This window comes from Protomyctophum parallelum, assembly GCF_964188405.1.
Source record: "Protomyctophum parallelum genome assembly, chromosome: 23".
NCBI lineage: Eukaryota > Metazoa > Chordata > Actinopteri > Myctophiformes > Myctophidae > Protomyctophum > Protomyctophum parallelum.
The window spans coordinates 10211724-10229318 of NC_139715.1; the positions used below are offsets into that span (position 1 = coordinate 10211724).

A 17595-nucleotide genomic window follows, 5' to 3' on the forward strand; every position below is an offset into this window, starting at 1 on the left:
GGCTAAACATGCTATGTAGTGTAATGCCAACCGTCAAACCGCGTTTGTTGACGTTGATTCAAATCATGTTAACCTTCAAATACCTCTTGTAGTCTACTCTCCACAGGATATACTGTAGGGCGTAGGCCTATTGCTGCAACTGCATAAGCTGACCTCTGCCTCGTATCGGATGCATACTGTACATCCTATGATATAACCTACATAAGGTAAACCCTGCCACTTACTGGAGGTAAATACAGCTTATTTTATACATAACGTAACCTCACTTGTCAGAGGTAAATAACAGCCTATTTTCAGCCTGAGTAATTCACGTTTACACTTAAAGGCATGTATCAGGCTCTTTCCATCCATGCGCTAAGCCGCTAACAGAATAAGGTTACAATTCGAGGCCGCCGGTATCGAAGCGAGCAGTTGAAAAGTCAATGCATTCAGATAACACATGTAAGAGAAATTCACACACGTTTCCTCACATTGACTGAACACAGAAACATCCTGTGTTAGTTTAACATAGACAGCGTGAAAATTGACCTACAGTACATACATTGAAGGCAAGAGAGATGGGGAGAAGAGGTCACAAATAGCTCTGTGTCCACAACATGTGTACATTACAGACACAGTCCCAAAGGCATAGGGACTCGTGAGCCTGTGACACCATACCTGACCCTAACCGCATGCGGAAGCCAGGGGTGAGTCTTAACCGGCCACATATATGTCTTAACTGGTATCTCGGACTAACGTATATGTCCCCTGTGGAAAATAGGTTTGGGATCCGGGATCCGGATCCAACATTGAGGAACCGGAATCGGTTCCATCACATTTGGAACCGTTTCCGAAACCGGTTTCATCACATTGTCAGTGGTTCTCAAACTTTAGTTTTTATTTATTTCAAGGACCATCGTTTAACTCGTCAAGGAACATCAATTCGTAAGACTGTGCAAATGGAACCAAATGGACCCGTAACTGCCTATTTGGTTCCATTGTGGTTCCAGACCTTCCAGAAGTGTGCATTTGTACCTCACTTTGAGAACCACTACAATAATATGTATGCACTACTATAATGATTGGATTTGTGTTCATGAAAAGATTATTATAAAGGCAATAGGCTACATTATACCAAATGTATATTATGAAAGCCCTCTAAAGTTATGATCATCTGATTAACTTGCCGTTGCTAATGCTAGCGGTAAACCGGTCCTATTCCACCATCACCACCACTGACTGCGATCATTGGCCGCATTTTTCTCAGAATCCTTTCTCAGATTGAGGTGTTTGATAAACACCGGGATGTTAGGAATAGGCTCTGCCCTCCAATGCTGGTTTATTGCGATCAACTCCCTATACCTTGATGGATTTCCATAACATTTGCCCCTGTAGATGCAGTGGGAAGTACAGCAAAGTATCTAATATTTCAGCGTTTAACGTTTTCTTTTGAATGGAACTGAACAAAACGCTTTGTAAGAACAACGTTAACGTGGACTAAAGAGATTCACTTAATGTCATTTACATCCGCGGAGCATAAACCACGACGCAAAGTCTGCATTTCCTCCTTTAGGAATAATAAAATAATATAAAATCCTTTAGTGTCCCCGAGCAAGACACTTAAAACCCATAACTGCTCCCAGGGTGCTGTATTAATTGCAGGCGCTGCTCCTAATAGTTACACTAGGAAGGGTAAAAATAAAAATGCAGAGAATATATTTCAGGTATGCAGAAATGTACATGAGAACGAAATACCTCAGGCGACGGGAAAAAAACGAAACAGTGAACAGCAAAGGGTCAAAATATTATAATGCATGATCGATAAATTGTAGGTGTAACACAATTTTACACAAATAATTTACCAGTGTCCGTCCTTCCCTCCCTCCCTAGAATGACCAGGATTGAGAAACAAGCCAGGAGGGTTTCTTTAAAAAAAATTAAATAAAAACAAGACAGGGTCATTTTCAGAGCAAGTCGATTTCCACTACTTAGACTGCTGCTTCGTATCTGTGGAGGCAACAACACGGCCTGAGGCAATACACACACTTAGCTTTGGTGTATACACAGCCCTGGTCATGAATCACCAGCACGCACACACACACACATGCGCACACACGCACACAGACATATGCACGCACACAGACATATACGCGCACGTACACACACACACACACACATGCGCACACACGCACACAGACATATGCACGCACACAGACATATACGCGCACGTACACACACACACACACGCACACGCGCACACACACACACGCGCGCACGGTCGGTCCAAACGCACAGCAGCAATCTGGCCCCAGCATATGGCTGGTATGAGTTATATACTGCCTCGTGTCTGAGGCTTTCTAATACTGTGAAGCAGGCAATTTGCCAACGCTGTTTCTTTTTACGTTGGACAAATCAGGGGGCAAAAATACAAACACACACACTGAATGGATGCAGGAATGATGCTGTCTTGGACAGGACAGTTTGACTCATGATGAGACCATAATCTTAGGTGTTATTAACGGGGGGCATACGTTAGTCCGACATACCAATATTCCAACATACGTGGCCGGTAAAGACTCACCCGTGGCTCCGACACACGTGACCGGTTAAGACTGACCCGTGGCTTCCGCGTGCAGTTAGTGTTAGGTTAGGGTTTGGGGTAGCCTAGGGTGTCGGACGTTGGACCAAAGATATGCACCCGAAATGAAAGAGAGCAACATTATCTTCTTCAAATATGTTCCAATTTCAATGAACGACACGCCATTAGAATTTGAAAGCCCCATGTGAGCAGGTACAACGGTTTTAGCCCATGGTCATTTTTCAGCTTTTTGCATATTATGAGAGTGCAGAATGTATAAGCTTTCTAATGGCGTGTCTTTCATTGAAATTGGAACATATTTGAAGGAGATAATGTAGCTCTCTTTCATTTCCTTATCCTCTGTCTTCGTCTCAACGTGCTTCTCCGCATCGCTAATTGTCCGAGCCGCCGCTCCTCAGCAGGCAGGCACACCATCAGATTCACGGGGGCTAATCATTTAAGACCTCCCCCCTTTTATCTGCGAGAGAGGCGTCCCGGGTCGAATAACCCGACAGCACGCCGATCGATATGAAAATCGGGGTGGAATATGCAAAGAGCGTTTGCTTGGGTGTTTGGGCATCGCTCAACCTTTTTCTCTCACTTTCATCTTCTTCCCTTTTGATGTCGGCCGTAATCTACATAATGCACTCTACAGTGCCTAATAGAGATAAGCATCTCCTTCATGAAGAAAGAACTCCCTTTTTTCCTCTCTCTCCTTTCGTCTTCGGCGTCCATACCTGTCAGTATTAAACGGGTATTTTGGTTTTGAAATGAGCTATCTGTCCTCTTTAGATGGAGCGTTAAACGCACTTGCAAAATCATCGCCGGCATCAAAGCAGAACTCACAATAGCGTCGTTGAGGCGGCTGGTGATTGAGGTCAATAGCTGTCCTCGGGCTGTTTGCCAACAGTGGCATTTCTCAGGTAGTGAGGGACGAACAGGATAAACGGCGGTGCGCATTGAACTGGAATAAAACCCCCACGGGCCGATGTCGTAGCTCGTCTTTTCCTGCGACGGTTAAAAACCAGTGACCACAGAACAGTAACAAACATGGCAGGCTGACCTTACCGTGCACCGTGATGTAAGCAACACGGCTGCAGCTGATGAAATTAATAACGGGTGTGCTAGATTTAAGATTGTATTGATCCACTGTAAACAACAACGGCGTCGTCAATAACTGCTCATTGGCACACGTAATTTTAATAACACACCAATTATTAATTTGACAAAGTCGACATAGGGTTTCATATTCCCCCTTTAAGCATAAGCAATATATTTAATGTAGAGACACTCAAGGAAAAACAGTAGAGACAGTAATGTGCCTAGTTGCTCATTGCTATGTGGATGTTTAAATGTCAGAGGTCAAACACATAAAAGCGATATGAAATGTGAGTGGGGTTTTATTGGTGACATGAACACGACGCAGCTGATATGAGGAATGGGATCAATCATTTAGTTAGTTTCAGTACAAATGTCCCTGTCTTACATCAGTAATCGCATATGCTCCGAATAATATGCAAAAACAGGATACCCTTTTTAAAATGGGATGAAATTCAACAGTCTGAATTGAGAGTAATCTGACCCCACACGCAATTTAAGTAAGAGTGAACCGAATTAGACCTTCATTATGTTTGTAGACACATACCACAACATTTTGCACACTCTCAGAGTGAGCATAACACTGAGGATTTCCATTTGTTTTAATCGAGCTCAGAAAGAAACGTCAGGCGTCTGCAGTGTTTGGTACTTTGTATTTTGGCTACCTTTTATTCGAGCATGGTATTTTCATCATCAGAAATTACAAATTAAGAATTCAATAATACTTTTACAAAGACATCTCAGGAAAACTGCTTTCTCCAGTTTCTCCAGTCAATATTATGATACATAGTATTTAACAGCCCCTTCTTCATTTTCTAACCTTTAAAAAAAAGAAAAGAACAAAGATGAATCGAGTGGAATTATAACTTTTTTCATTTCTTACTTTTTTTTTCCTTTTTCAGTTGAAAATACAGTGTTTTCACAATTGTATAAAAGTTCCCAAATTTGGACTTTTTTAAAATTGTATTTCCCAGTCACTGGAAAATAAACGGCAACATAAAATAAAAATAAGAAAGATTAAACTTCGCATTTCACAATGTCTCGACACACAATAAATGCTCTCTTTTCACGTAAAATGTTTGCCCCTATTTTGTCCGACAACCATGTTCCTTTGTTTACTAAAATATATCTATATATTGAACTATAGTACTGTACACAAACAGTATGAAATAAATAAAATTAGGAAATACAAAATGGGACACATAAATAATGTTTCATTTTTTTTGTTTCCAACCTACAAATAAAATGAATGCAATTTGTTTAAAAAATAAAACATGGTTTGGTGTAATACTGAGAAAGATATATATAGAGAGAACATATAAATGAACGGAGAAAACATTGCACAATAATATTGTAAACTAAGCATTGTGTTACCTATAATAGTCTTAATACTGTCATGGGTGTGTTTTTTATCTTCTTCATGTCTTAATACTGAAGCTGGTGACACAAAGCAAGTGGTACTCAAACTTGTTCATGTCAAAGACCCCCAAATGAATACGCACGTGGCCACAGACCCCCAACATGTTTCACAAAGATAAAAAAAAAGAACAATTAAAAAAAAAGAAAAAACACAAATAGCCGGTGTATATAAGGGGTTAAACTGGTTAAACCAATGTTGCTATATTAACATCTTGCTGGGGACCTCCTGGAACCCCCTCTTCAAGGACCCCTGGGGGGGGAAGGGGTTCCTCGGACCCCACGTTGAGAACCGAAGTGGCCTTTCCTTGGACGCGACACACTGTGGCACATTGCATTAATACACAGGTTCAAAGGTTTGCATAATAAGGCTTGTATTTTTCTCTTAAAAAAAAACACCTTTTCAAAGGCTTTGCCCTTCATATTTTTTTCTTTGACCTCCCCCTAAACCCTCCACACATATACACATAAAATGCATGTATTTCCCATTAATTCTTTTAAGTCCTTCAGCATTAAAAAAACCAAAACAAACCTACACAGCTGCGTCTTTGCTCTGTGCGGGCGTTTTGTTTTAGCGAGGCCTTTACCACTTGCCTCAACCTGGCATTCCTATATTTTGACCATGTCATACAGTAGGCGAAATATTTCAAAAAATTAAATATATTTCTAAACACTTTCCAAAGGGTAGACCAGCTATTTCCGCTGACACGACAACGTATTATGACAAGTACAAACCAGGCCCTAAGTGCTTCAAAACGGAGTGGTTTGTGAGCAGTGGACAAAACAAAAATAACTGAACAAAAAAAAAAAGGTTTTAAATGTGATGATGACAGTAGGTAATGCATGTCTAGGGACTGGAAGAAACACTGCTGCTTTTTTTATCAACACTGTATAAATATATACATAGGCAATACTTTTTCATTATTCTTCAGTTTTTAATCGTGATTATAAGTAGCGGTAGGAGTGCAATTTTGTACAAGTCACTAGTTGTGCTATAAATACTATAGAACACAGGGGGGGACGTGTGCTATAAATACTATAGAACACGAGGGGGGGGGGGGGGGGGGGGCTGTTAGCACCACACATTATTTTTTTCTCCTTTTAGGCCGTAGTGTCACTGTACATGTAATGTGTCCAAATGGATTTCATTTATTCCTTTTGTTCGGTTTGCATAATGCAGCTTCACAAACCCATCCCCCCCCCCACCTTTACGCCTCCCCTCCAAAACACACAAACACACACACGCGCACACACTCACACACACACACACACGCACACACGCACACACACGCACACGACCTGCTTTAAACTTGGTTGCCCGTGTGTCTGGCGCCAGAAATAGCAGAGTTACAAGCTCACAACTGAAGTGCTCAAAAGAACAAATTACAAAGTAATTTACGAAGTAAAATTTTCTGAAATTTTCAGAAGTGGTTCATTCACAATATATTTTTTGTTTCCCAAAAGTATATATATTTTTTTTTATTTGAAATGTAGCGTGTAGACTAGAGTAAAAGTCATCAGCTTGCAAAAAAAAAGTACGCAAGTAAATGTACTACTACCACTACTGCTTGTAGATCTGCTACATTTGGTTCGAGTCACAAAGCGCAACCGAGTGTAACTCAGTCTTTAAACAATGCCTCCCTCGAGTCATAATTGATTTTTTTATCTGAGCCCATGTCTACTTGTGTAGACATCCCCCCCCCCCACCCCACCCCACCCCTTCGAGAGTCCTTCAAAATAAAAGCTTCCTGGAAGCTTCAGGCACGTGCACATATAACTTCAGAACACCAACGTTGTGTTTTTAAACCCAACAGGTTTAGTAATACTGAGAAAAATAATAATACAAAATAATCACAAATCATAATAAAATAAAACATGGGAAGCTTTTTTTCGTCGTTGTTCCCTTGATAGATAGTTCGATGCCGCCCCCCTCCCCCCCCTCCCCCCCCACTACATCCCGTCCTCCATCGTGTCCTCGTCGCCGCGGTCCGATTTGGTTTCCGTCTTCCCGTCCTCCAGCGAGCTGCTGTCGTCCATGGACAGCAGCTGCTCCTCGGCGCCGTTGTCCTCCTCGTCCTCGCGCATGAGCCCTCCCGCGTCCGGGTCCGTGTCCGCCAGGCTCCTCCTCTCCTCCTCTTCCTCCTCCTCGTCCTCCTCCTCCTCCTCGTCCGCGAACGCAGCCTTGTCCCTCCGTGCCGCCGCCGCGGCTGCCATCTTGGCCATGTACGTGTTGCCCCCCGTGCCGCTCCCGTCTTGCCTCGCATCCCTCGCCATGCCTCCTCCTCCTCCTCCTATGCCGTTCATGGCCTCGTGCCTCAGGATGCTCTCCCTCTCGCCCAGCTCGGAGGCGGCCGCGGCATAGGCGGGGTGGTGCGACGGCGGCGCCAGGCCCTGCAGGTACGCCCGGCTCATCAGCAGCTCCGTGGGCTCCAGGTGTCCCAGCACGCCGCCTCCTCCTCCTCCTCCTCCTCCTCCTCCTCCTCCTCCTCCTCCTCCTCCGCCGCCGCCTATGGGGTCGTCACAAGTCGTGGGACGTTTTAGTTGACGATTAATCGTCACGCAAATTCATTGAGATGTAATGGTTTAATTAAGCACTTGAACCCCCGGCATGCCTATTCTGGGGGAAACATTTTGCCAAGCAGAGTCACACCGAGTCCGATTGCCTGGTCCCCACTGGGCATGGTTCACATTGGCCTTGATTCTACCTCTCCCGAGTACACTTCATGGTACTCATGTGCCTCAAAGGGCTGCTGTGGACTATGGAGACAAGACAGTCGCAGAAGAAGATCCACTTGTCAGAGTTTAGCGAATAATAAAGTTCTTGGAATTTTTGTCCTAGCTGCAGTGCGTGCTCGTTACACATGTTATTTATGTATGTATTTATTTATTTTTACGGCTCGTGCTACTCAAACGCTGGCAGATTATCATTTATGGTCAACATTCAAGAAGAACTACCGGAAGTATAATCCAGGTAAAATAGTGTGTCATTATAAAATATATAAATTATATATGATTATAGTGGATCTTCCGTCTACGGATGGCTTTCACCATGCAGCTATCCATATCCGAGTACACTTCAATCGGTCCAGAGAGACTACCTCCCCATGCGGTCCCGGGAATGGTTGGGTGATCCGCTCTGGGGAACGGTACAACATTTACCAAGTGGTCCCGAGTGCACACCCGGGACCATAGTGTGAATCTGCCCTTAGATTAAGGAGATTAAGACTACGAATAGAGGGTTCAAGTGTTTCATTGTATGAACATATAAAGAAAACACATTTCCGTTTGGCTCTTGGGCTTCGTAAAACCCAAAGTATGACATGTTTAATTAAAACATGTGGAAGTAGCCTATCTACAAGCTCACAAAGCGCCACATTGTGCCACGTGGCGAGCTTGTAGATCGTCTATTCCAGGCGATGATGTAAGAAGTGCAAAGGGCCCTACCTCCGCCCTTCTCCCGCGCCTCCCTCTCGGCGGCCTCCCGCTCCTCGGCCTCCCGCTTGCAGTAGGAGTAGCGGTGGTTCATGTGCTGCGAGTACGAGCCCGAGTGGGAGAAGCGCTTGCCACACTTGTCGCACTGGTAGGGCTTCTCCCCCGAGTGGAGGCGCGAGTGCTCGATGAGGTGGTGCTTGTGTTTGAACGCCTTCTTGCAGATCTGGCACTGGTGCGGACGCTTGCCTATACACACGCACACACAGACGCACGTGCACGTGCACACACAGGGGGGGAGCGGGGGTACGTGAGTCGGCGGCCTCCCTCGAACAAATCAACAGCGTTCAGGAAAGAATATTCAAACACACACATCGCGAGGATGACGGAGGGGCTGATGGATGGGGCGGGCGTGGAGTAATGATGACGCCGCGCTGCATTAATGCTAACTTTGACTTATACGACAGCGCAGTTTATTTGTTTATTCAAATGACGGCGCGGGGAGTGTCTGGGATGAGAGAGTGCGCGTGCATTCGCGGGTCTGGATTACAGACAGATCCCTCCCGTTGGTAAAAGCATGGACAAAACCACATAAGTACCTCTCCTGGGGCCGATGGACAGCAACGTAAATAAATGCGCGCAAAGCAAACAATCACAAGACGGCAAATAAATAAACAAATTCACACAACGGAATGAAAGAGTAGAGAGACCTGATTATCTCTCATATCTCGAGTCATTCTGGTTCATCGTGACTTCTGTCTCACTCTGGTTGTTGTGGAGGGGAGGGGGGGTGACCCAATATGATGGGAAGCGCCGGGCGCAGAGACTGACAACTGAAACTCACGTCGGGCCCACATTGACGGGCTGACATTTCATGCCACCGTGCCATAAATTGTCTCTGTAACTAGAGTGGATCGGGAACTGTCCGTCACTTGACTGACGGGGACAGTCTAAAGAGACGTCTGAATAAGATCATTACACAGCATGTTTATAATTTAATATCTTAAAAAAGAAAACCCACAGAGCTCTGGATTAACTGGAATCGTTTTGGTGAACCAAGGGGTCTGGGAGTTGCGTTCATTCCTGTAACTATAGCTACGGGGGTTTCTTAGTTTCTACCCATCATTTTGAGAGAGCTTTTCGTCAAATGTCTGAGATATCCAACTTTGCAATGCTTGAGGTTCGGCCTAGACCTCCCTGACCTTCTGTTCAATATGCCCAGAGACAACGTACGGGCTGTCTGCCCAGCACTGACAGCCAGACAGCCTGTCCACTCACATCTCATTGCACTTTTCAACTTCACTGGTCCAACGCTCGGGCATTTTATACCCCTAAAACTCCACACAGAACGCTACAAAAACACACGTTTTAAGCCAATATGCCTTCGTGTGTAATATGCACACCAAATGCTGCAAAACCATCGTAGTTGCTAAAAGCACAACCTAAACACCATATGTGGAACATGGGGAAAATGTACACATAAATGTGTGTAGTCCAAGTACACACATAAATATAAGCCTTGTATGTGTTCATTGTTCAGTGTATTTTTCTCATGGCTGTGAACGTGTTTGCTTATCCACTTGAACCCTATTCTGGGGGAACAGCCAAGAGGTTTACTGTAGATGTCAAGATTTACTAAGTATTGACAGTTTAACTGGTTATTGAACCTACTCCTGCCCAGGAATTATAGATGAAATACAGCTGTGTAGCTAATCCTGGGCCATTTATTCAACTGCCCACTGTTCCTGCTAAACCAACAAGTAAAGAGCGGTAAAAGTTAATTCACTCTGCCATTTGCCTGAAGCCATATTTCTCCCAGTGTTCCAACGAGATAGACTGAACGGCTGCTGTCTGTTTTACCGGGGGACGCACGGGCAGATAACGGTTGGAAAAATGATGCAAGGCGGTGAAAGATGATCGCCGCGTAATTTGTGTAATGAAAAGACGTGCTATCGGTGCGGTTGTAGCTTTTAGAGAGAGCGCCGCGCGAATGATGAGATCTATCGCCAATAACGGGAGGTGGGGGGGGGGGGGGGGGGACCGATAAAAAAAGAGCGTCGCAGCTTTTTACTGCCCGCGTTACATGGAGGTGATTTGATGTGTGGCTTTTTGAGATAATAAAAGAGCTTCATATAGCAGCAGAGGCGTTATGATGGATGCCCGTGGAAGCTGTCAGCGAGCGCTGTACTGTGGATAAATGAAGTGCCACGCCTCCCCGAACATCAATCATGTACTTTGTACAGAAAAGTACACACGGAGCCACATGAAACACATCCTAAAACAGTGATTCTCAACGTTCTGTTTCTTTTTTCTTAATTAAAAGACCCCCAGTCTGATTAGCAATAGTCCGTGGACCCCCATTTGATGTGATTTATTATTACCGGTAGGCTATATATGTTTTTATCTCTGGAACCCAGGTACTTTTTAATATTGCTATCTATGATTCAGTCTGATATATAGTCTGTCATTTGGTCCACAATTCCTGTCTATCTATCTATCTATCTATCTATATATCTATAAGTTCAACTCTGACCAAAATAACCATTACTGTGTTCTATAGTTTTACATGTAATAACCGTGAACATTAACAATCCATAATTTACGTTGAGAACCACTGTCCAAACAAAAACACATCAACAACTAGCAAGATCAATAACATCTATTCTAATTACAAAGACTTAAACATTTCTATACTACACAAGCTGTTCTTTTATTATCATTAAAATTATTATATTGTTTTAAGCTGGCCATTTGTTACTCATTACTCATTACTCATTACTCATTACTCATTACTCAACATCAACTCAGAACAAGTTAGGTCTCATTTATTTTACTTTTTTATTTGTATTATTTTTTTATATATATATATATATATTTTGTATACAAACAACTGAAGTAAGGAACGGAGGAGAATGGGGAAGGGGGGGGTTTCGGCGAGGTTAAAAGAAAACCCAAAGGTAACCGTAACAATACCCCAAATTTAAAGGATTGTTCTTTCTTTCTTTCTTTTTTTAAAGAGCACAAACATTTCCAAAGAACTCAACATAAAAATGTGGGAAGACTGGGGTGGGGAGGGAGGGAGGGGGGGTAAAAGAGGGGTCTAAAACAGTGATATACCTGTGTGTTCATATTTGTGTCTTAGAAGGGAACTGCTCTTCTGGAATGTTTTGTCGCACAAGTCACAGGCGTACATACCACTTTCTGTCTTCTTAATCTTCTTCCGGGACAGACAGGACTCTGCGTCCGCCATGTCGTCCAGACCCGACATGTAATCCGCTGTCCCGTCCAGGAGCTCCCCCTGGTGGGGCACACACAGAAACACACGGAGAAGAGGAACGCAAAGTCAGACGTCGGAAAAGGTAACGGTAGATTCCGTACGTTCAGTACATTTACTCCAACACTCTTTTTTTTTGTTCCATGAATAAATGATACATTTGTATCTTAATAAAATATAACATCAGGGTGGTTGTATTGTGTCTCCCCTGCTCTTCTATTGCGCGTGGTATAGTAGCAAATATCCAAACGAAAACTTTTACATTGTGTCAAAGGTCATGTCTCACCTAGACATTTGACTAAAATCTTGACCTGATGGTCAAGATTCAATTCATCAAGCAAGCAGGCTGGCTGTAGCTAATAGTATTAGCTTAGAAAATGGACACTTGCACAGGAAACCTGTGTTTCCCGGGGTAGAATAGGAAAGTTACGTAGTGCAGCATTACATGAGCTCCTGGTGAAAATCCGGTCTCTGCTAGGACGTTTCTTTACATAGTGGACACATTATATGGCACACGTCCTTAGAATCCCAGTAATGTGTGATGCAGGTTTGTCCACATTCTGTTCAACCTATCCTTGTCATTATGAGCATCATTTTATCTTGTATCAATCAATACTGGATTAAGAGCATCTGCTAAATGCTTAAATTGTAATACAAGAACAATAATGGCTTCTATAGAATCCTAACTTTTAAGGTGCTGTGCCTCCGTGCGTGCGTGCGTGGAGGGATGGATTTGACGTGATTGTGTCGGACAGAAACTGGGGGTAAGGCGATATAGACTCTAAATAGGACTCCATGGACTGTGTGTGTGTGTGTGTGTGTGCGCGCGTGCGCACACATTCTTATGCATGGAGCGGGGCTTCTCGTGCACACGACCATGCATATTTAAAACGGATTGAATACCTCCATCGATTTATAATCAAAGTTTCAAACCTGGAATAATCTCAGCCAATCCGTTGAGCTGACAAGACTATTAAAATTATATTCAATATGGCTTTCTTTCTTGTTTCAATTCAACATGTTCTTTTTTATAATCCTTTTATAATGAAGATTAGCTTTAAAGAAAAAAAGACAGAAAAAGACATAACTGATGGGGAGGACGTCACAACACGACGACTTCATAATAGGACAAATGGCGCCGGGCCGTTCTTGAAATTGCAACCTCATAAGGATAAGAATCGCCGCGTTCCTTAACGGCCAATATCCAGACGAACCAAAGGCTTCAGTTAATGAACATGTCGGACAATGATACTGACCGACTGTGTAACACACGGTGTTTTAAGAGGGAGTCCGCTATCGCTCTGCAATCAATTGGAGCTAAATGCCCCCGTAGCTGTGTTTTTTAAATCTAATTTAATAACTTAGAATAGGAAACATTATTAATACCTTCTTTCTTTTTTTCTTTCTCTCTCTCTCTCTCTCTCTCTCTCTCTCTCTCTTGCCCGAATCAAAATGGTTCCCGACTATGTTAAACAGCCTTCAGCGTTCAGCGGTAATGAACATGGAGCCTGCATTATTCATCTAGTCTGCTGAAGCTTGTCTTGGGAAACCTTGTAAGTTCACATTTCAACTTTATTTCATTTTTTCTTGTCAAATAATGCCCCATTTCGTCATACAAAAGTGTCTCACAGATGTCGTGGAAAATAGCTGATCTACAAGCTCACAGCCATGCAGAGTGACAATTTTCACTACTTTTCAATGTTTTTTTTCTTTTTATACAACGATACAAAAGGAACGGTTTTGGAGATACGAGGTTCCCACTCGACGGCAACGGTTTTGCTCTCTTTAAAACTCGCCGCCGAGAATTGTGCATGCGGCGGGCGAGGGAAAAAAGATCTCGACTAGCGCACAGCTTCAGGGCTCACCTTTGTCATTTTTACAAAGGCCTTTCACCCGTATTTTAATATATAAAATATCTCGAGTTGAGACACATGGTTCCTCTCTCTCTCTGTTTCTCCCTCTCTCCTTCTCTCTGTCTCTCTCGCACAGGGCTGCAGTCGAGAGAGAGAGAGAAAGAGCGTTAATGTATTCGACACTCAGAGGTAAGTACAATTCACAGAGGAGAAGCCGGTAACAACTGCAATACCCACCATCACAACCTCTGAAACACCCCCACATTTACACCGTGATACCGCTAATGATGCCTCGCTTTGCGAGGGCACCGCTCCGGGCCCCAGGTGCCAGCTGCTTATCTCCATAACCTTTGCCCTGGGGTCGGCGCACCTCAGGTGAGCGGGAGTCTCTCCGTGGCTCTGGAGTAGATCCTAATTAGCGCCGCGGAGATCGTTTAGTGAGAGCAGCTGTGTTTTGAGACCATTGTGCAAAAAAAAAAAGAGCCCCTGAGGCCTGGGGGCTTTGGACAGAGCCACACAGGTCTGGCTTATTTACCTGGAAACCGGGCTTCCGCTGGTATTTTCTCCGCTGCTGCATCTCGGCAAAGGTAGCCGCGCCCGTCGCGTAAGTGTAGGCCATGTGCGGCAGGAAGCCCATTTGCTCCATCCCCGGGTACGGCCGGAGCCCTGGTATGCTGGCCTGCATGGGGGGCATGAACGTGGCCTGGGGGAACGCGCCCTGCGGCGGCAGCGACGTGTACAGAGGCTTGCCACTGAAGGGGTTCATGCCGAAGAGGGGGCTAGTGCTTTTCTCGAGGCTTCCGTTGTTGGTCGAGCCCGAGAAGTCCTTCTTGAGATAGGCCAGGTTCAGAGGCTCCTCGAAGTGGTGCTGCTCCCGGGGGGAGGGGACGCCGTTGTGGTCGGCGGCGATGCTGTGGAGCTTGGGCCTGCTCTTCACCGTCAGCGCGTGTTTGGGTTCCCTCATGAGCCGGGGCAGAGACAGGTCCAGGGGCTCGGCCTGCAGGTCCTCCGACGTCAGGCTGTTTGGCGTGTACGAGCTGCTGTGGGAGTTTTTGGACGACGCCGAGGACAGGTTCAAGGGGGAGGGCGTGTTGCTGCGGGAGTGGTCCGGCTTCTCGCCGAGCTTGCCGACGACAAACGGGTGGTGGTGGTTGTTGTTTTTCAGGTGTCGGAGCGCACCGCCGTCGCAGTTGTTGACGTTGTTGTGGAGCTCGGCAATGGACGGGGAAGTTATGCGATCTCCGGACTTCACCAGCGACAGCGGCGACCTCGCCGTCAGAGGGTCTTTCTGCACGGTGTGGTGGTTGTTCGTGGCCCCGACCATGTCCATTATGTTATTCCTGTGCTGCTCCAGTGTCAGGCTCCGAGTGCTGCCGAACTGGTACATTTTCCTCTGCTCAAACCACTCCTTGACAAATTCCTGAGGAAGGCCGACCGCCATGGAGATCTTGAGCAGCTCCTCCGAGTTGGGCTCCATGTTCATAGCGAAGTATGCCTTCAGAACGGACATGTGGTCCTTGTAAGGGTTCATGGGAGCCGGCAGGCCCTTCTCGGACAAGATGGAGGACAGCAGGTGGGAGCTCTTCTCCATGAACAGCGCAGGCTTGTTGGGCATCAGGTTCTCGCTGGGCTGCAGCACCGCTTTGATCTCCTCGTTCATTTTGCACAGGTAGCGCTCGTGCTGATGCAGCGGGATGGGACCCGGGAAGCTCTCTTTGCAGAACTGGCACGCGAACGGCGTGAATAGGGTGTTCTCCTGCATCTTCTCCTCCAGCTCTCCGTCCAACGCGTGGCTGTGCTTCTCCCGCTTGATGCTATTGCTAATCTGCCTCTTGGAGTCCGCCGTCAGGCTCTGCAAGCAGGCCTTGGCCTCGTTCACCTTCTCCAGCGTGTAGTCGATGATGCTCTTGGCGGTGCCGTTGTGGTTGACGAGCGGGAGCCCCATGGGGTGCGGCCCGCCGTGCGCCAGGAGCCCCTGCTTCTGCTCCTCGATCTGGGAGCCCAGCTCCTTCATGTAGGCCTTGAGCCGCGACAGCTCCTCGGGCTTGCAGTCCATCTTCTGCCGGCACACGGTGTTGTCCACGATCTGCAGGACCTTCTGCACCTCGCTCAGGTTGTTGGCCAGCGGGCCCGGGTAGCACAGGAGCTGCGGGTCCAGCCCGCCCAGCCCCAGGTGCTGCAGGGGACTCTGGGCCGCCGTGGAGTTGGGGTGATGGTGGTGGTGGTGGTGGTTGTGGTGGTTGTTGGGGACCCCCAGTGGGCTGTTTCCCCCTCCTCCTCCTCCTCCTCCTCCGTTCATGAAGTGCGCGGGGGCTCCGAAGGCGTGGGACGCCATCATGAGCTTGTAGTCGTTGAAGTCGAGCGGCTCCGTCTTGATGCTCAGGTGGTGGTTGTTGTGGTTGTTGTGGTGGTGGTGGTGGTCGGCTAGGCCCGCCGGTGGCTTGCCGCCGTTCTCCAGCTTCTGCCGGAGCTGCGTGACGGCGGCACTGGTGGGCGAGGACGATGCGGAGGTGGGGGAGGAGCCCGCCTTCGCGTTGCCGCCGCCGCGCATTCGTCCGTTGACGGCAATCAGTCCGATGCATTTCTTGCTGCTGATGTGCGAGCTGTACGAGCCCGAGTGGGAGAAGCGCTTCTTGCAGTTGGGACACTCGTACGGCTTTTCACCTGCAGGGGGGGAGAAATGAAGAAGAGCGACCTGTGAGATGACTGGCAGGTAGGCCGGTTACAATTATCACATAATCACCTGATCTCAATTATTTGAGATGATCGCAATTGATTGACGTTTTTCTAAAAAAAGCTTACGCTTGTAGATCAACTATTATTTTTTGGAAAGAAAAAACCTTTCAAAAAATAATTAAATGTTTCAGTTATTTCTTTGTACATTTAAGTTATTAGTCATATTTGCCCTGGAGACAGTGTGGGATTCCAGTTTATGTCCTAGCCACTCTTCCAGTTCATATCTTGCCCTGTGCAATTTGTGATCGCGAAATAATGAATACAGCCGGTGAGTTGGCACACTGATGTCCACGTAGGAGACAGAGACCATCTAGAAGAGGATTCAGCAAATCATAATGAGGCCAGTTTTCATCTCATGTAATTATTTCCACACAGTTAGTGGTGGTTAGTTAGTGGTTATCTTTGTGGCTGCCCTTCTCGTGCATGCTCCTTCAGCCCAGCTATGAAGAAAACACTAATTTGTTTTTCAACGAGGCACACTTTATTTTATTTAACCGTATTAATGCCAGCTAGAAGGCGGGACCTCGTTCTTCTGTCCATGACCCACCTGAGCCAAAACGAAGGACCTCGTCTTTCTTTCATTTAATTGAATCGAGTAATAATTGTATTATTTATTATTTTTTGCTTTTACTCATGTTCGACAGCCTACATACGGATCTGATGTGCACTCTGATTTTATGATGAATTCCTGTTCTGTTCTTTACCTACAGAGAAATGTCTATTTGTATGTCTCTAAATGTTTGTATGTCCTTAAATGTTTTGATGAATTGAACAATGTGGACCCTGTTGTAAACAAGTGTAATGCTTAATTGGGTCGTCCACTCACAGTTGACAGTCTTTGTATTGAGTTTGTGCTTAAAATGTACTGTAAATTCTACAAACTGTTAATAAAGATTTCAATCAATCAATCAATCAAAAACTCACGCGCTTTACCCTTTTCTGCTCAAAATGAGCCGAAATCCAGTGTTTGGAAGGTTATCATTCCCTCTTCTTACATTCGTGGACAAAACATCTCATCGCTGGTCTACCGCAGTCTAGAGTGAAGCCACACCGTAGTGTGCTGGGGGGCTACACTGCTTCCTGGTTGCCCTGGGATCTCTTCTTCTACTGTGGTATTTCGCGCATTTGACTGGCACTGACCTCACGATGTGTCGGGAGGGATTGGGTTAACTCTTTTACCGCCTTTTATCACCCATTTTAAATATGAATACGTGGAAGGAACACGTTATTTC

The 17595-nt window shown here is 45.6% G+C and overlaps 1 protein-coding gene across 1 annotated transcript in view; it reads right to left on the reverse strand.

Annotated features, from left to right (window-relative positions):
* Positions 1-6988: 6988 nt before the first annotated feature.
* The window catches only part of zeb2b (zinc finger E-box binding homeobox 2b), a 121353-nt gene continuing 110746 nt past the window's right edge, over positions 6989-17595 (reverse strand). The window contains exons 7-11 of the mRNA XM_083758357.1: positions 14163-16291; positions 11696-11798; positions 8516-8749; positions 7268-7560; positions 6989-7147 (exon numbers count right to left, since the gene is read on the reverse strand). Coding sequence (XP_083614483.1) covers positions 7022-7147; positions 7268-7560; positions 8516-8749; positions 11696-11798; positions 14163-16291 — 2885 coding nt within the window. The 3' untranslated portion in view covers positions 6989-7021. The remainder of the gene's footprint in view (positions 7148-7267; positions 7561-8515; positions 8750-11695; positions 11799-14162; positions 16292-17595) is intronic.